This window comes from Loxodonta africana, chromosome 18 (genome assembly GCF_030014295.1).
Source record: "Loxodonta africana isolate mLoxAfr1 chromosome 18, mLoxAfr1.hap2, whole genome shotgun sequence".
NCBI classification, from domain to species: Eukaryota; Metazoa; Chordata; class Mammalia; order Proboscidea; family Elephantidae; genus Loxodonta; species Loxodonta africana.
In genome coordinates, this window is record NC_087359.1 from 69,879,145 (window position 1) to 69,894,435 (window position 15,291).

General features: G+C 58.4%; 2 protein-coding genes across 2 annotated transcripts; one reads left to right on the plus strand and one right to left on the minus strand.

The window, feature by feature from the left end:
* Positions 1–356: 356 nt before the first annotated feature.
* SLC2A4 (solute carrier family 2 member 4) lies at positions 357–7,493 on the plus strand. Its single transcript, XM_064270355.1, has 16 exons — positions 357–479; positions 571–762; positions 1,049–1,196; positions 1,283–1,740; positions 1,937–2,044; positions 2,291–2,373; positions 3,053–3,188; positions 3,305–3,477; positions 3,567–3,691; positions 3,804–3,919; positions 4,048–4,210; positions 4,315–4,502; positions 4,672–4,776; positions 4,925–5,026; positions 5,557–5,760; positions 6,301–7,493. The coding sequence occupies exons 1-16, from the start codon at positions 357–359 to the stop codon at positions 6,502–6,504; spliced, it is 2,628 nt and encodes an 875-aa protein (XP_064126425.1). The 3' UTR covers positions 6,505–7,493.
* Positions 7,494–7,885: 392 nt separating this feature from the next.
* YBX2 (Y-box binding protein 2) lies at positions 7,886–14,473 on the minus strand. Its single transcript, XM_064271703.1, has 9 exons — positions 14,197–14,473; positions 13,510–13,573; positions 12,017–12,050; positions 11,071–11,160; positions 9,760–10,044; positions 9,249–9,352; positions 8,815–8,989; positions 8,351–8,423; positions 7,886–8,244 (listed from the first exon to the last, which is right to left on the minus strand). The coding sequence occupies exons 1-8, from the start codon at positions 14,471–14,473 to the stop codon at positions 8,373–8,375; spliced, it is 1,080 nt and encodes a 359-aa protein (XP_064127773.1). The 3' UTR covers positions 7,886–8,244; positions 8,351–8,372.
* Between the last annotated feature and the right edge of the window lie 818 nt (positions 14,474–15,291).

Here is a 15,291-nt window from a genome sequence, read left to right on the forward strand (position 1 = left end):
AAACCAGGTGAACGTAAGTGTTTACGAGGTCAAAGCGCCAAAGCTGGTAACTGGATAAAGGAGGCACAGGACAGGAGGAATCGACGATGATTTCCAGGGTTCCGAAGCCCTGATGGTGCAGTGGCTAAGAGCTTGGCTGCTAACCAAAAGGTCGGCAGTTCAAATCCACCAGTCGCTCCTTGGAAACCCTACGGAGCAGTTTTGCTCTGTCCTGTAGGGTCGCTATAGTCGGTATCAACTGGACAGCAACGGATTTTCCAGGACTCCGATAACGGTGACTGGGTGGCCAATGGGGCCATTCACTGGGATGAAGAAGTTAGGAGGAGCAGCAGTGTCGGTCCAGGCGGTAGCCGGACATGCGGGTCTGGAGCTCCGAGAGGGTCCTGATGTCACCGAAGCCTTATAAAGAGGAAATGACCGGGAACATGGGCCGGAGACCACCCGGCCCGCTGCGCTGCGGGTCCTCGCTTTCCCTCCAGGTGGCACCATCGACCTGCGCTTCCACACCCGTGTTCTGAGCCGCGAGCTCTCTGTATCCTGGGTGTCCGGCTCCTCTCTCCCGACACGCAGAGCCTAGGTCGCGCCCTCCCCGCTGGGCAGGATTTAGCTGGAGATCTAAGCCACAGCGGCCTCGGGAGAGCGTGTCCGAGCCGACCACGCGGCCAACACGTGTGGCGGCTCAGGGACCCTAGGGCTGGTGGCGTGGTCGGCATGACCACCCGTCCCTGGGGCCGCCTCCAGGAGCTCCGGGGGGGAATGAGTGTGAGGACGGGCCGGACACGCAGTGCCCGGGGCAGGAATGCAGGGAAAGCCAGGACCACAGAGCCCGCCACCGGACCCGCTAGGGACGGAATTTCCTGCCCCCAGAGCCACCCCCGCGTGGGAAGCTTGTCCCGGGCCCTTTAAGGTTCTATCTCCTTGCCCCCTCCCACCCCCGCCGGGAACAGGCCGGGACACTCGGGACCTGACATTTGGCGGCTCCCAACGTGGGAGCTAAAAATAGCCGCCTTGGGTTACTTGCGGCCATTGCTCTGCAACCACCCCGCAGCCGGCCCGCGTGAGCGGCCTCGTGCCCCCCGAGCTCCCCCCGGGCCGTACACCTGGCCCATCCCCTCCTCTGGGACCCCGCGATCCCCCCGCGGCGCCGGTCACTATCCAGCTGCAGCGTGCACCTGCTGGTGGGCGGAGCTCAGCACGTGAGGGGGCGGGTCCTCATCAGCTTGGGCCAATCGTCCGCGGTGAGGGCGGGCCTTCTGTGCTCCGAGAAGACTTTTCTCAAAAGTTCCCAGCGGGAGGAGGGCGGGAGCCCGAGGGTCGCGCCTGGCGGGCCGAGCCGCCTGCGCTTACACTAATGGGCGTGGAGGGGGTGTGGCCACACTGCCCCGCCCACCGCCTCACGCGGGGCTGAGGCCTCGGCGGGGGGGCGGGGCTTCCTGGATGTGCGGGCTTCTGGCCAATGGGTGCTGTGACGGGCGTGGCCGCAGTGTGGTGGGGGGTGAAGGGGTGAAGCTGCGGGGGCTCCTTGGGTCCTTTCCCGGCTCCTCCAGATCCCCGGGAGCCCGGCTGCCCTCTGCCTTCTGGGCTTGCCGCTGTGGGTCCCGCCAGGCTCGCCCTCTGCACGTCGCCGAGTCCTGTGGCCCCGCGCCCTCCTCTGCCCTCCAAGCCGGGGCCCGCAGACCCTCGTTGCCGACCTGTCGTCTACCGCAGCTCCTGCGCCGCCAGCTCCTGAGACAGGATGCCGTCGGGCTTCCAACAGATCGGCTCTGAGGTGGGGTTCAGCGCGCGGGGCGGGGAGGGGGCGCAGGTCCGGCTTTTCTCGGGCTGGGGTCACGGTCGGGGTCAGCTCGGGAGCGGTCCCTGAGTTGGTGCAGGGGGTGGGTGTGGGAGGCTGGCTATTTATACCGGGGCTGGACAACCCGTGACTGCCGGATTCCAGGCTGTCAAGAGGCAGAGTGGGTCTGGGGGACCGTTCCGGGGGCGCGGGGCACAGCCGGATTCTGGGACCCCGGGGTTCATCCGTTCCCTAGTACGCGGCACGGGATCGGTGACCCCTTGTCATTGATGCAGCGTGGGAAAGCGGATCCCACAGGCCTTGCCCTCCAGGAGCTGTCCGTCTGTCCCAACTCTCGGGCAATTTTTCGAGGACTGGAGGCTCCCGGGGCGGGGGGGTCCGCCTCCACTCCTGGCCGTCCTCCAGGACGCTGAACTTTCCCTTGGCCGCGAGGTTGGTGGAGGGGCAGAGGGGAGTGTCAGCCCCCCCCCCCCAGCTCAGATTTCCGCTTGGAGACAGTCTGTGCCGCCAGAGAGCAGCCACCACGCCACCGCCCCTCACACCACCTTCCTGCCCCGCTCCCCTGGGCATGGCTCTCCGGGGTAAAACCCTGGCACAGCACCACCACCTCTTGTCATAGCTTAGAGGGGGAAGGGAAGCCTGGGCGGAGACAGAGAAGGCCACCCCTCACCCCCGGAGCCATAGGCCGGGAGGAATGACCCAGACGTCCTTTTTGGAGTTGCCCTTCTTGGACCTGTTGAGGGCCTCCTGGAGCAAGCTGACAGGGCCCCCAGAGGAGAGGAAGAGGACCCTGGCTAAGGATGATAATGCACTAGTCAGCTGATATAGCCAGCACTGTCAGGGATAGTGTTGCCATTTGCTTTTCATTTTCACTGACCAGTAGCCAAGGCCATCAACATCATCCCCATCTCACCAGTGAAGAAACCTAGAATCAGAGTGGAGAAGTGACTTGCCCAAAGTCACACAAATCTTAAGTCAGGTCTCTTAAGGCCAAGCCTGTCCCAAAGTCACAGAGGAATCTTGAGACCTAGGTCCCAAAACATTTCTCTGCCTCCTGGACTCAAACACCCAGTGTCTTGTTCATGCCCCAGTTGCTGTCAGGTTCTGTCTGCTCCTGTTTACACTGAGATCTCCCTCTGATTCCTAATATGGCCCAGTTTCTCTTACTCAACATGTTGGATGGAACCCAGCATCCTAAGGCTCCTGCTGAGCCTGGGCCCGTGGAGGGAAGAAAAGGGACCATGATTCCGCATGACCTGTCCCTTCTCTGCTTCTGCAGGACGGGGAACTCCCCCGGCAGCAAGTGACGGGGACACTGGTCCTTGCTGTGTTCTCTGCCGTGCTTGGCTCCCTGCAGTTTGGCTATAACATTGGGGTCATCAATGCCCCACAGAAGGTGAGAGGCTGCAGCTGGCAGAATGGAGTCCCCAAACAAGGAGGGCAGGGGACATCAGGGGTGAGTGGAAAGGAAAGGGTCTGCAAGGACTCACTCCTGTGCTATTCTCCCCTCAGGTGATTGAACAGAGCTACAATGAGACATGGCTGGGTAGGCAGGGGCCCAAAGGGCCCAGCTCCATCCCGCCAGGCACCCTCACCACCCTCTGGGCTCTCTCTGTGGCTATCTTTTCTGTGGGCGGTATGATCTCCTCCTTCCTCATTGGCATCATCTCCCAGTCGCTGGGAAGGTATGGAGCTGGAGAGCAGGGGCGGGGGACCGGAAGCAACCACAGCGTGGGGACCCTAATTCTGATGGCCCCACTCTGTCTCCTGCCAGGAAAAGGGCTATGCTGGTCAACAATGCCCTGGCAGTGCTGGGGGGTGCCCTCATGGGTCTGGCCAACACCGCTGCCTCCTATGAGATGCTCATTCTTGGACGGTTCCTCATCGGTGCCTATTCAGGTACCCGTGGGCACCACCACACTGCCCAGTGCCCAGCTCTCCTTCCCCACTCCTGCCCTCAGAGGTGGGAGTGGGCAGCTGCCTTCAGCACTTTCTTCTTCCCTCCTCCCAGGGCTGACGTCGGGGCTGGTACCCATGTACGTGGGGGAGATCGCCCCCACTCACCTGCGGGGTGCTTTGGGGACACTCAACCAACTGGCCATCGTCATTGGCATTCTGATTGCCCAGGTGACTGGGCTGGCCTCATGGGGGCAGTTAAGCAGTGGGCTGGGGTGGGGCCCTGGAGAACAGGGAGATTTGAGGGTATGGCAGGAGGGCTGTGAGTGACCTGCCCTCCTTCCCCCCTTCTCCCACAGGTGCTGGGCTTGGAGTCCATGCTGGGCACTGCCACCCTTTGGCCACTGCTCCTGGGCCTCACAGTGCTGCCTGCTGTCCTGCAGCTGGTTCTGCTGCCCTTCTGCCCGGAGAGCCCACGCTACCTCTACATTATCCGGAACCTGGAGGGGCCTGCCCGCAAGAGTATGCCTTCTGCAGTCTAGCCCAGGGCTCCTCCCCATCTGTATCATACCTTCCCCTCCCAGGCCCCCTGCCCTGCCCTCTCAGGCTGACCTTCCCACCCCCAGGTCTGAAGCGCCTGACTGGCTGGGCTGATGTATCTGGAGCGCTGGCAGAGCTGAAGGAGGAGAAGCGGAAGCTGGAATGTCAGCAGCCACTGTCCCCGCTCCAGGTCCTGGGCAGCCGCATCCACCGGCAGCCACTCATCATTGCAGTTGTGCTGCAGCTGAGCCAGCAGCTCTCGGGCATCAACGCTGTACGTAGGAGTGATCTCCAGGAAGGGCAAGGGCCAAGCAATAGCTCAAGAGAAGGGGAGAAGGGAGCAAATATTTTTATTAAAACTCCGGATCAGTCAGGCTTGGTTTAGCTGGTGGGGAGGAAGGGGCATCCCTGCCATCCTCCTGTTCTTCTCCCCCTACCCCTAGGTTTTCTATTATTCAACCAGCATCTTCGAGACGGCAGGGGTAGGACAGCCAGCCTATGCCACCATAGGAGCTGGTGTGGTCAACACAGTCTTCACCTTAGTTTCGGTAATGCGCCCCTCTGGAGTGGCCCCTATCCTGGCTTCACATCCCTTGGTGTCCTGGCAGTCCTACTCTTGGTTACTCCCACCTGCCCAGCTCCCCCTACTTCCTATAACCTTAAGGGCCCCCTGCCAAGCTCTGACTCTCCCTGCAGGTATTCTTGGTAGAGCGGGCTGGACGCAGGACACTCCACCTCCTGGGCCTGGCAGGAATGTGTGGCTGTTCCATATTGATGACTGTGGCTCTGCTTCTGCTGGTGAGGCCTAGGAGATGGGGAGGGGCAGTAGCCGAACCCATGGGACCTGTCCCAAGAGGATCTGTGGTCAGCTAGGGCCACTGTTCAACACCCATGCCTTTAGTCCTGGGTCCAGCCAGTGTGCCAGGACCGTGGGGGCTTGGCACAGGAGCCGGTGGCACTGTGGTCTGTGCTCCTATGGGACCCAGACTCCAATGGGTCCTGCTTCAGAAGGAAGTTAAAGCACAACTCTGACAACCAGGAGGGAGAGCCTCGGGAGCACTAATTCCTAAGGACCCAGCTTTAGAGCCAAGGGGGAATTGAGCACCGTAAGAGCTGAGAAACCACACATCCCCTGTACCCTGAATCTGCATGGGGTAGCCAGCAGAATGCCCGTCTCAGAAATGCTCAAGGGCCTGTTCTAACCAAGGGCAAGAGGCCCCCCCATGAGCTACTGGGAGGGGCAGATTTCAGTCTTCCTCTGGGTTGAGGCCAAAGGGAGACTCAGAAAGGCCTTACCTGAATTCCCCACCTCCCTGCCTGGCCCCCAGGAGCGGGTTCCAGCCATGAGCTATGTCTCCATCGTGGCCATCTTTGGCTTTGTGGCCTTCTTTGAGATTGGCCCTGGCCCCATCCCCTGGTTCATCGTGGCCGAGCTCTTCAGCCAGGGACCCCGTCCAGCAGCCATGGCTGTGGCTGGCTTCTCCAACTGGACCTGCAACTTCATCATTGGCATGGGCTTCCAGTATGTTGCGGTAGGTTCCCTATCCCAGCCTGCCCCCACCCTAGGCCAGAGGGGGCAACTCACAGCTAGCCCACTTGCTTGCCAGTCAGGGCCTCCCCCAGCCTACGCACTCGTGGTCTGTGGCTCACTTCGGTGGACTCCCTGGGCCCTGAAGACCACCCGCTCCACCAGAATCATTGGAAACGGTGGAGATGTGCTAGATCAGATAGCAACAGAGTTGCCTTCAAAACATACTGGGGGCATAACTTATTTAGGCCAGGAATAAACGATAAACTTGGTTCTTAACACTACAAATGGCTGGGAATCCACTCTGAGTGCAGTGCCGCAGGACGGTGAAGAGAGCTAAAAACTAAAGGAGAGTTGGGATTCGAGAATGCTCTTTTGCCTCTACATTCTCGGCCCTGGTGATTTCCACTGCCCTACCCAGGAGCCACCTGCTTTCTGCAGCACCCCCAGACCCCTAAGAGGATCTTTAGTTCCTGGCTTACTTGAGACCACCCTTTCCCTCCCCATCCCACCCTGGCAACACCTCTTTCTCCACCTGTCCCAGGAGGCTATGGGTCCCTACGTCTTCCTTCTATTTGCGGCCCTCCTGCTTGGCTTCTTCATCTTCACCTTCTTAAAAGTGCCCGAGACCCGAGGCCGGACATTTGACCAGATCTCAGCTGCCTTCCGCCGGACCCCTTCTCTTTTAGAGCAGGACATAAAGCCCAGCACGGAACTGGAGTACTTAGGGCCAGATGAGAATGACTGAGGGGCAAGGCAGAGGGAGAGCCAACCTCCCTGTCCCCCCAGAGAGCCCATCCTTTCCTTCCTCTGCAGCACTTTAACCCTCTCTTCCCCAGTACTTCCAGGGTGGAGAAATCCCCTTCAGCCTGGTAGAATTGGGAAGCTGGAGGGAAGGGTGGTCTAAGCACCCCCTTACTCGCCTCGTGTGACTCTTGGATTATTTGTGTTGTGGTTAGGCTGTGGCCATCGGGATGGGCCAGTTCCCTCTCTCCCCCTTCCTCCATAGCCCAGCCCCTTCCTCCCCAGCCTCAGCTCCAGGATATTTCCTGTGGCTAGAGGGGGGCATTGGAAGGAGGGGAGCCTCTAGGACTGACTTTTTCAGTAGGGGCTGAAACTGAAGCAGAGGGCAGGGTGGGTGAAGTCAAGTTTCCTGCCACCTTAGACTCCTCCCAGGATCTGGAACTCTGAATTCTGGCCACCTAGGCTCTGGGGGCAGGGGGCTCTCAGTCTCAACCCCTCCAGGGCAGAGGACACACCCCTCCCCAGGCCTGATTTCCCCTCTCACTGTAGGCTCAGCCCTCTCAGCCAGCCTTCCCAGGGCGGCGGTGGGCGACAGGGAACACGAGAGTACATGCCAGTGTGTGGCAAGAGGAAGGGACCGCAGGCTCCTGTCTCTAGACTTAAGGTTCCGGGCCTACCTGATTGCTTACCAAGGCTGCCAAGTGAGGGCCCAGCTTGTTCCTCCTCTCCCATCCTGGAAGGATGCTGTACCCACAGGCTTTTGACCAGCTAAGGAGGAGAAGGGGTTTGAAAGGCTGCCTCTATAAACACTGGGCTGGGAAGAGCCTTATTTTTGTATGCTTGACAGAGGAGTAGCGATAAGAAACCAAGGGTCTGTTGTACTAAATGTATATATCTGTATCTCTCTATGTATAAAGTCACTGTATGAACACCAGTGTCCTGTTGTGGAAACAGTCAAGGGTGGGCTGAGACAAGGATAATAACTGCCCCCAATCTTCTTCCTCCCTCTTGGTTCCTACTTTAGCTCAAGGCCAAAGAATGTTCACGATGCTGTCACTCACGCCCCCACTTACATTTCTACTCATTGCTTTTATTAATAATAGTGAATGCTGAATAAATGGTAGCTGCAAGTGGCAGGCCCTCCCCTTGACACTGTACAAACACTCACCCTACAAGGTAGATGTTATCCCCATTCTACAGATGGGGAAAGTAATCTCACAGGGATTGAGACTGAAGCACTTGTCCATAGCTGCACCGCTAGAGATGTTAGAACAAGGATTCAAGACCAGGCTCTGCCCACTGCCCTGCATCCCCCTCTAACAGCAAGTTACCAGTGATTCTTTGAACAGAAAAGAGGCAGAGACCAAGACAACAGGAAAGCCTGTTTTTGTTTTTTACTGGAGGCTCAGGTGGCACATGACAGTTCATAAAATGGCTTCAGAGGTGGGGAGGTAGAGGGGAAACAAAAAATAAACTGGGGTGGGAAAGAAAAACAACCAGGAGGTGGCAAGAGCTGGCTGCTTCCTTCTCAGCCTGATTTAAGAGAGGGAGTTGGTGCCTCTGAATGATAAGGATGAATCCCTTCCTTCAACCCTTGGTAGGGGAGAGAAAAAAAAGCAAAAGGCTGTTGCTTTGGCCCTCCTGAGTCTCAAGGAAAAGGGGAAAAGCTGGTGTTTTGATGTCACAGATTATGGGAAAAGGGGAGGGAGAAGGGTGCAGGTCAGTTGGAAAAACTGGCAGATACCTGAGAGAGAAAAGGAAACAGACAAGTCACTAGTAATCAACTTATCCCGCCCCAGTCCTCAACTTCTTGGCCACCAGCCTTGGGTATGCCTCGGAGCAGCACTCACCAGATGGTAGCTCTGGGTGTCCTTACTCCAGTATGGTGGTGGGGGGATCCCCACTGTTGATAGAGGCTGAGGTCTACAGAGAACAGAACAGGCACAGCCAACTGAGATCCGCTTGTTCTTGAAAACCCCAACTTCAACCTTCTCCCACTCCTCCTCCCATTCCTCCCCAGCCAACTCCCCCGATTCACAAGCCAATGTGTGGCCCTAAGCAGAGCTAAGGGGTGAGTCTGCAGTGGTGACAGGGTGGGGGCGCCTGCCAGGAGTGGACCCAGCAGCACTGGCTCTTTGGCATTAGCCTGCAGGAAAGTGGGTGTGGGTGGAGGTGGACTGGGCCAGGGGAGGGGAAGAGCAGGGGAGGAGAGGACAGAGAAAGAAGGGAAGGAAAAAGAAGAATGGGAAGAAGGGAAAGGGGAAGTCAGCCAGCCTTTCATCCCACCTCCCTAGGAGCCATCCCAAGGTCTCACCTCCGGGGCTGTGGGCTGGCGGCCAGGGGGCTGCTGCCGTCGCCGCTGAAAGTAGGGGCGGTTCCGTGGGCGCTGGGGCTCAGGCCGGGAACCATCAGCGGGGCCTTGGCTGGGCTTGGTCTCACCATCCCCACCTTCTGTGGTAGGCTGCTGGGGGGGCCTGGGGCGGAAAGGCCTATGGAGAGAAGCAAGGGCCCTGAAGAGACAGGGAACCCAGTCCAGATGTCTCCCTGCTCCCAGGACTCCTCTAGTGGAGTTGGACTAGCCCTCCCAGTAGCTAGGCAGTGGTCTCTTAACTAGCCAGCCCTCCTTGCCACTGGCTTCAGGCTTTTCCTAGAACTGAACCCTTCCCCTTCCCATCCTCCTATCCCCTTGCCCCTGACTCAAATATAGGATGGTAAAGGAAGAGGGAGAGTTCCCGAAAGAGATCTTACCTTCGGTATCTGGGCCGGAATCTGGGTGGGGGGACCCGCTCATCCCCCTGCTGTTGGTCCCCCTCCAGTGGGGCTGTCTCTTTGGGTTCTACGCCATCAGTGCCCTACCGAAACAAAAAAAACCAAACCCGTTGCTGTCAGGTCAATTCCAAGTCATTGCGATCCTGGGAGACAGTAGAACTGCCCCGTAGGTTTCCAAGACTGTGAATCTTTATGGAAGCAGACTGACACATCTTTTTCCCGTGGAGCAGCTGGTGGGTTCGAACCACCAACCCGTCAGTTAGCAGCTGAGTGCTTTAATCACTGCACCACCAGGGCTCCTGTCAGTGCCCTAGGGATACAAAAATCTGGGCGAGCTATGGGAATGCTGACCGCCCAGGACCAGGTATCACAGGCCTTCCCAACCCACAGTTCCACTTCCTCTGGGGATCCCGTGGTCTCTGTACTCACCAACTCCTGCTTCTTTTCCAGAACATGGTAACTGGCTCCCCTACTCCCAGCTTCTCCTCACCTCTATAGGCTGCTGCTGGTTGGGGGGCCGAGGGCCTCGCACAAATCGCCGTCGGTAGAAGAAAGGTGGTGGGCGTCGCCGTCTGGGCCGCTGCCCAGAGTCTTCGGCCCTCTCTCCTTCGCTGCCTGGTTCTGTCCCACCTGAAGGAGCCTCTGCCACCATGGGTGGTGGGGCAGCTGGGCGAGGCCGGGGGATGAATCGGCGGAACCTACGTCGATTGGGGGCATAGCGGCTGCCCTTCACTGGCACCCCCCCAGGCCCAGTGACATTAGCAGCTTCTGCACCCTGGAAAGGAGGCAGAGAACGACTGGTCAGAGCTTGTTCCAACTCCAAATCCATAACATTCCCAAAAGTGCTTGAATCAAAGTCTTCACCCTCCTCCAGCTGAACTCCTCTCTCAGCCTTTCCTTAGCTCCTCTAACTCCCACTTCTTTCTACCTTCCCCTGAGGGTAATGGAGTGTTTGCATCCTTCTAGGAAGGCATAGGAGCCCTGGTGGCACGGTGGTTAAGAGCTCCGCTGCTAACCAAAAGGTAGGTGGTTCAAAATCACCAGCTACTCCTTGGAAACCCTATAGAGCAGTTCTACAGGGTCGCTATGAGTTGGAATCAACTTGACGGCAACAGTTTGGTTTTTTGGTTAGGGAGGGGCAACCTTTGCAACGTATCCTTTTGAAAACAGCTGCTACTCAACCCTCTTGAGTTTAAGCCGTGGGGGCTGTGGCACAGAGAGCGATCTGGCAGCAACATGTGCACCTCCATTCATCTTCTGCTTAGGGACGGCTCTGGGGTACACACCTGGGGGCAGGGGCCATGTGGAGGACAGACGTGGAAGTGCTTGGTGAACTACTGAGGAAAAACCCAGATGTTACCAATGGATGACGACAGGGACACATTCTTTAGGACAACCCTAACAGCAGCACTAGTGTTGAGGAAGACCGAGTAAGAACACAATCCCACTCCTAACAAACAAAAAAACCAGTTGCTGTTGAGTCGATTCCAACTCCCGGAGATCCCAGGTGTGCAGAGTAGAACTGCTTCGTAGGGTTTTCAATGGCTGTGGCCTTTCAGAAGCAGATCACCAGACCTTTCTTCCAAGATGCCTCTGGGTGGGTTTGAACCACCAACCTTTCCGTTAGTAGTTGAGTGCTTGACTGTTTGTGCCATCTGGAACTCCTCCCATTCCCACAGCCTGGGCTAAAAGGCTAGAAGCCAGAGGAAGAGCTGGCCCTAAGAGGGCCAGAGCCTGGGCTGACCTCCAGGCCACCATCTCACAAGCCAGCGGACTCTGTACCCCACAGTAGCCCCCAAACCTTCTCTCCTTCCACGACATCAAATTCCACAGTCTCTCCATCTCCAACGCTGCGCAGAAACTTCCTGGGGTTGTTTCTTTTAATAGCTGTCTGGTTGGGGGAAAGGCCGTGAGAAAGGTGAGGACAGCAAGATAGGAGGCCCTGCTGGGCCCACCTCCTCATTTGATTCAACATTTTAATTGGGGGCTGGGGCTGCAAGGAGGATCAAGAAAGGAGGTGGTCAAAGTTTAGTAGGGGAAAAGCCGTGAACTTGGGGCCTCAGGAATGACTATGCAGTTACCACTGTCCCCAGGACATATTCCCTCCCCCTCTCGTCCCTCAGGGATTTCAGAAAGGGAGGCAAGAAATATGAATGCAAAAGCCAAGCAAAAAGCAGACAGCCTTAAGTTGCAAAGTAGGTAGAACCGACTGTGCCTCCTACCTCACTCCCACTGAGAGCGCTTTCCACCACAGCACTGGTTCTCAGACTGTGGCATCATCAAAACCACCTGGAGGGCTTGTTAACACAGGTCGCTGGGCCCCACCCCAAATTTGACGCAGTAGGCCTGGGGCGAGGCCTGAGAGTTTGGGTGTCAGGTGATGCTGATGCTGCAGGTGCAGGGACCACACTTTGAGAACCAATGTACCCACGTAGCTCTAGCCTGTGTCCTTTCCCTGGGAAAATCGCCCAGGCCTCATCCCCGTAGTGTTAACAGACCCTAGTAGGTAGTGAGCACGCCATGCCCGGAGGGCAACACCTACACTTCTTGCAGAGACTTTCAGTAACCCAAGTGGTGCTCATGGAGGTTAACACAGGCACCTGAGACAGGTGGAGGGGACAACTATTTCTTGGCGGGCACCGCTGTGATGTAAAAGCTGGAGAAACCGGCTCAGGCTGCTAAGGATTAAGGCAAAGGCCTTCAAAGAGGGTCAGTTCCTCCCCTCAGAAAGCCAACCTAACTCTTACCTGGTGAACAAAGACATCCTCCTTGGTGTCATTCCTGCAGAACAGGATGAGTCATTAAAGGGGTGACTTTGAAAAAGTGCTCACCTCCACTGAAACCTGGCTAGCTGCCCATTCCTAACCAGTGGGCCCATCCTCTCCAGCATTCCACTGCTACCTGGGGGTAGGCAGGGCCCAGGGAGTGAGAGGCAAGAGCTAGCAAAGCCTCCAGGAGCTGGTATAGAGAGAAATACACCTAAAGCTTCAGTGAAAAACCTGGCCTTCCTGAGGAGAGGGAGAGGTGGGAGGCAAAGGCACCTTGGAGGAGCTGGGACGGCTCTTTACTTGCTGAGTGCTCCACCTTCTGCCCCAGGGCCCCACCCTCTACCCTAGGGGCACCTTAGAGCCCGGTGGTGCTGGGTGTAACTGTCCCTAACCAGCACCCCCTCCTCCCCCTCATCATGGTTGGAAAATTCCACTGTCTCCTTCCTTCTACACACAAGGAGAGAGAAAGCAGGGACAGGGACTAGAGAAGAACAAGTTTGAGAAGGAAGACAAGATACAGGAGCTTGCTTCAAACAGCCACAAAACCTTATTCTCACCTTCAGCCTGGGGTGAACCCAAGTGTTAGGCCCCTTTCAACATATGAGGGACCAAGGGTGAGAAAGAAAGTTTTGTCCATTCTCTATCACTCCTTTGCCTATTACCCCAGTTTATCCTAGCGCCCCAATCCTAGCACCCCAATGGGAGGAGAGCTGTGGAGAGGTTTTCCTTTAGCACCACTCTGGAAGCCTCAGTTTCCAGAATTAGGGTGGGACCCTTCCCAAGAACAAATGTTCTAGCTTGAAAGCACTTGGGTGTGCACAAAGGTCAGCTTGCTAAGAGGGAACTAGGGCCTCCCACCGGGGCTGGACTGGGCAGGGTGCCCAGGCTGGGGAAGAGCCCACTGGGGGAGACCTGGCTCTGATTAGAATCTACAACCACAGCCTCTTTTGGGTGCTGCAGGGGGTGGGGCTGCTGAAGAAGGCAGCTGGCTCCAGCTGGGACTCCTTTCCCCCACCCAGCCTCGATCAGGTGGGGGATACAAATGAGCCAGCAGCTCTTTAAGGACGAAGAGTTCTGAGAGTGATATGTGTGCAGCTCCGAGCAGGAAACCAGTGAGGATTCCATCCTGAACCCTGAGGCACAGAGGGCGCCTGTACATTCTGCCCGAAGGCATAGCAAACTAAAAATAAGGAGGCAATTCCAGAAGGTGAGACTCAAGCTGGGAGGGTCAGAATCAGGTTTGCCAAGTTCCTGTAACCCTCTGCTGCCCTTGAAGATGTGAAGAAGGCTTCATCTTGCCACTAAGCACACATTTGTGCTGCGGTTAAAGACTTTCAATCAGCGCCAGCTGGATATTCAGGAGGGCAACCATGTGCCTCAGCAGGGATAAAGATGAGGTCGGGAAGGTGTCCAGTCCCACAGGCCTGTTCGACAGGCACCCATTCCACCCCCTCCTTGGGTTCCTCGGATACCTGTTGATGAATCCATAACCATTCCGGACGTTGAACCATTTGACAGTGCCCAGGACTTGGATTGCTGCCAGGCAGAGATGCAATGGGGACAGTAAGACAAGGGGAAGAGAGGGAGAAGGTCTCAGTTTTGAGACACTCCAAAATCTAACCTACCTTCCTATTACTATAAAACAACTTCAAGCGAACCCAGTGGGTTCTAAATGGCAGTGCCCACACATCAGGGCTCAGGCTCTTAAAACCCAACACTAAAGCATGTTCCCCACATCCGTACAAATCCAGGCGCTTCACCTAGAACTACGTACTCAGCAGGCCCACGAGGTGGGCACGGGTCATGACCGAGGATTTTTCTAGCCCTCCCAGTACAAGGGTCCTAGTTCACCTGCTTCCCCACCTCACGGATTTACCTAGTACCAAGCGAAGTCAACCGAAACCAAGTTTCCCGCCCCGGGGGCGTGGCCAGTCCCTGAGCCTTTACCTCCACCCCAAGGCCCTAGCTGGACCTTCCGGCCTTATCTAACCCCTCGTGAAGGCCCGGCAGGATTCCCCACCAGGGGAACCCACTTTTTTTGGTCCACTGCCCACAGCCCAGCTAGTATTCTGGGTCTCCGGTCTCCACCAGGCTCCATGCTGCCCCTCCCCCAACCCGGTCGACCCCTTAGAGCCGCCGTGGCGCGCGCCCCCCCTCACCCAGCACCGGCTTGTCCGCCTGACTCCGGGCCGGGGGCGCGGGGGTCCCCGAGGCCGCCGTCGCCGGGTTGCCAGGAGTGCGGGGGCCCGGCGCCGAGGGGGTCCCAGCAGCGGGGCCCGAGGCAGCTCCGCCCCCGCCGCCGCCCGCCCCGCCGCCTGCTTTCTGAGGCTCCCCCGCGGGCACCGGTACCACCACCGCTACCACCCCTGCAGCCGTCGCGGGCACCGTCGCCGCGGGGGCCGCTGTCGCCACCGCTGCCGCCTCCGCCTCGCTCATCCCGCCGGGTCCAGTACCGGCCCCCGCCGCTGCCACCTCCTCCGCCGCCGCCGCCGCCTCCGCCACCGCCCCGGCCCCTCCCCCCGGCTCGCGAACCCGCCGCCCCGCTCGGTCCTCGCGCCCCGAGCCTAGCCCGCAAGCCGGCAGCGGGCCTTGAGCCGAGGCCAATCGCAGCCCGCAACCGCGGAGCGCGCAGACCCCGCCTCCCGGCCACAGGCCAATCCCGGACTAGCAGCCCCCGGCCCGCAAGCCGGCCCCGCCTCCTGGACTTCGCACCAAGGCCGTGGCCCCCGCCCGCTGCCCCGTAAGTACACCTGGGCCCCGCCCCTAGTGCGCCACGTGACCACGCCTCACCCAGCCCATTGGCCGATAGCCCTTTTCCCCTCCCCCCCGCCCCTTTCCACCGGCCGCGGGAAATCAAACGGGCTCGTCGCGCCCCAACCGCCACCTGGCCTCTGCGCGATGGGCGGGGCCAGGGGAGTGGCTCCGAGGTTGCCCCTGACGACGGGGTCGGGGCTAGGGGGCGGGAGTCCTCAGCTTAGGTTCTGGCGGTGAGCGGCACCACCGCTGCAAAGCGACCTCCACCCTAGAGGCAGACCTTGCCCGCATCCTGCCCAGTGCAGGCGCCGTCTCCCAGCCCACTCCCGCTCTCGGTACCCTCTATCTAGAGGACGTCCCCAGTCCCCAGGGCTGCGGCGTCTCCTCGCGATGCAGGAGGGAAAGCGGAGCCGAGCCATTTCTTCAGCTCCGAGTTGCTCTCACCATCCGGGGCCCCTCACTTTTATTTGGTTTGTTTTTGAGGTAAAATTTACATACAA

What these genes read in the sequence shown, in the direction of transcription:
- SLC2A4 (XM_064270355.1), top strand. Translation starts at nt 357, where the DNA reads ATGCGGGTCTGGAGCTCCGAGAGGGTCCTGATGTCACCGAAGCCTTAT. An exon ending in TAGTACGCGGCACGGGATCG is followed by an intron (nt 2,045 to 2,290) that starts GTGACCCCTTGT and finishes GCTTGGAGACAG; the next exon opens with TCTGTGCCGCCAGAGAGCAG. An exon ending in AGCTCTCGGGCATCAACGCT is followed by an intron (nt 4,503 to 4,671) that starts GTACGTAGGAGT and finishes CCCTACCCCTAG; the next exon opens with GTTTTCTATTATTCAACCAG.
- YBX2 (XM_064271703.1), bottom strand. Translation starts at nt 14,473, where the DNA reads ATGAGCGAGGCGGAGGCGGCAGCGGTGGCGACAGCGGCCCCCGCGGCG. An exon ending in GGTTATGGATTCATCAACAG is followed by an intron (nt 12,051 to 13,509) that starts GTATCCGAGGAA and finishes CCTGTTCTGCAG; the next exon opens with GAATGACACCAAGGAGGATG. An exon ending in TTCCGGCCCAGATACCGAAG is followed by an intron (nt 8,990 to 9,248) that starts GTAAGATCTCTT and finishes TTCTCTCCATAG; the next exon opens with GCCTTTCCGCCCCAGGCCCC.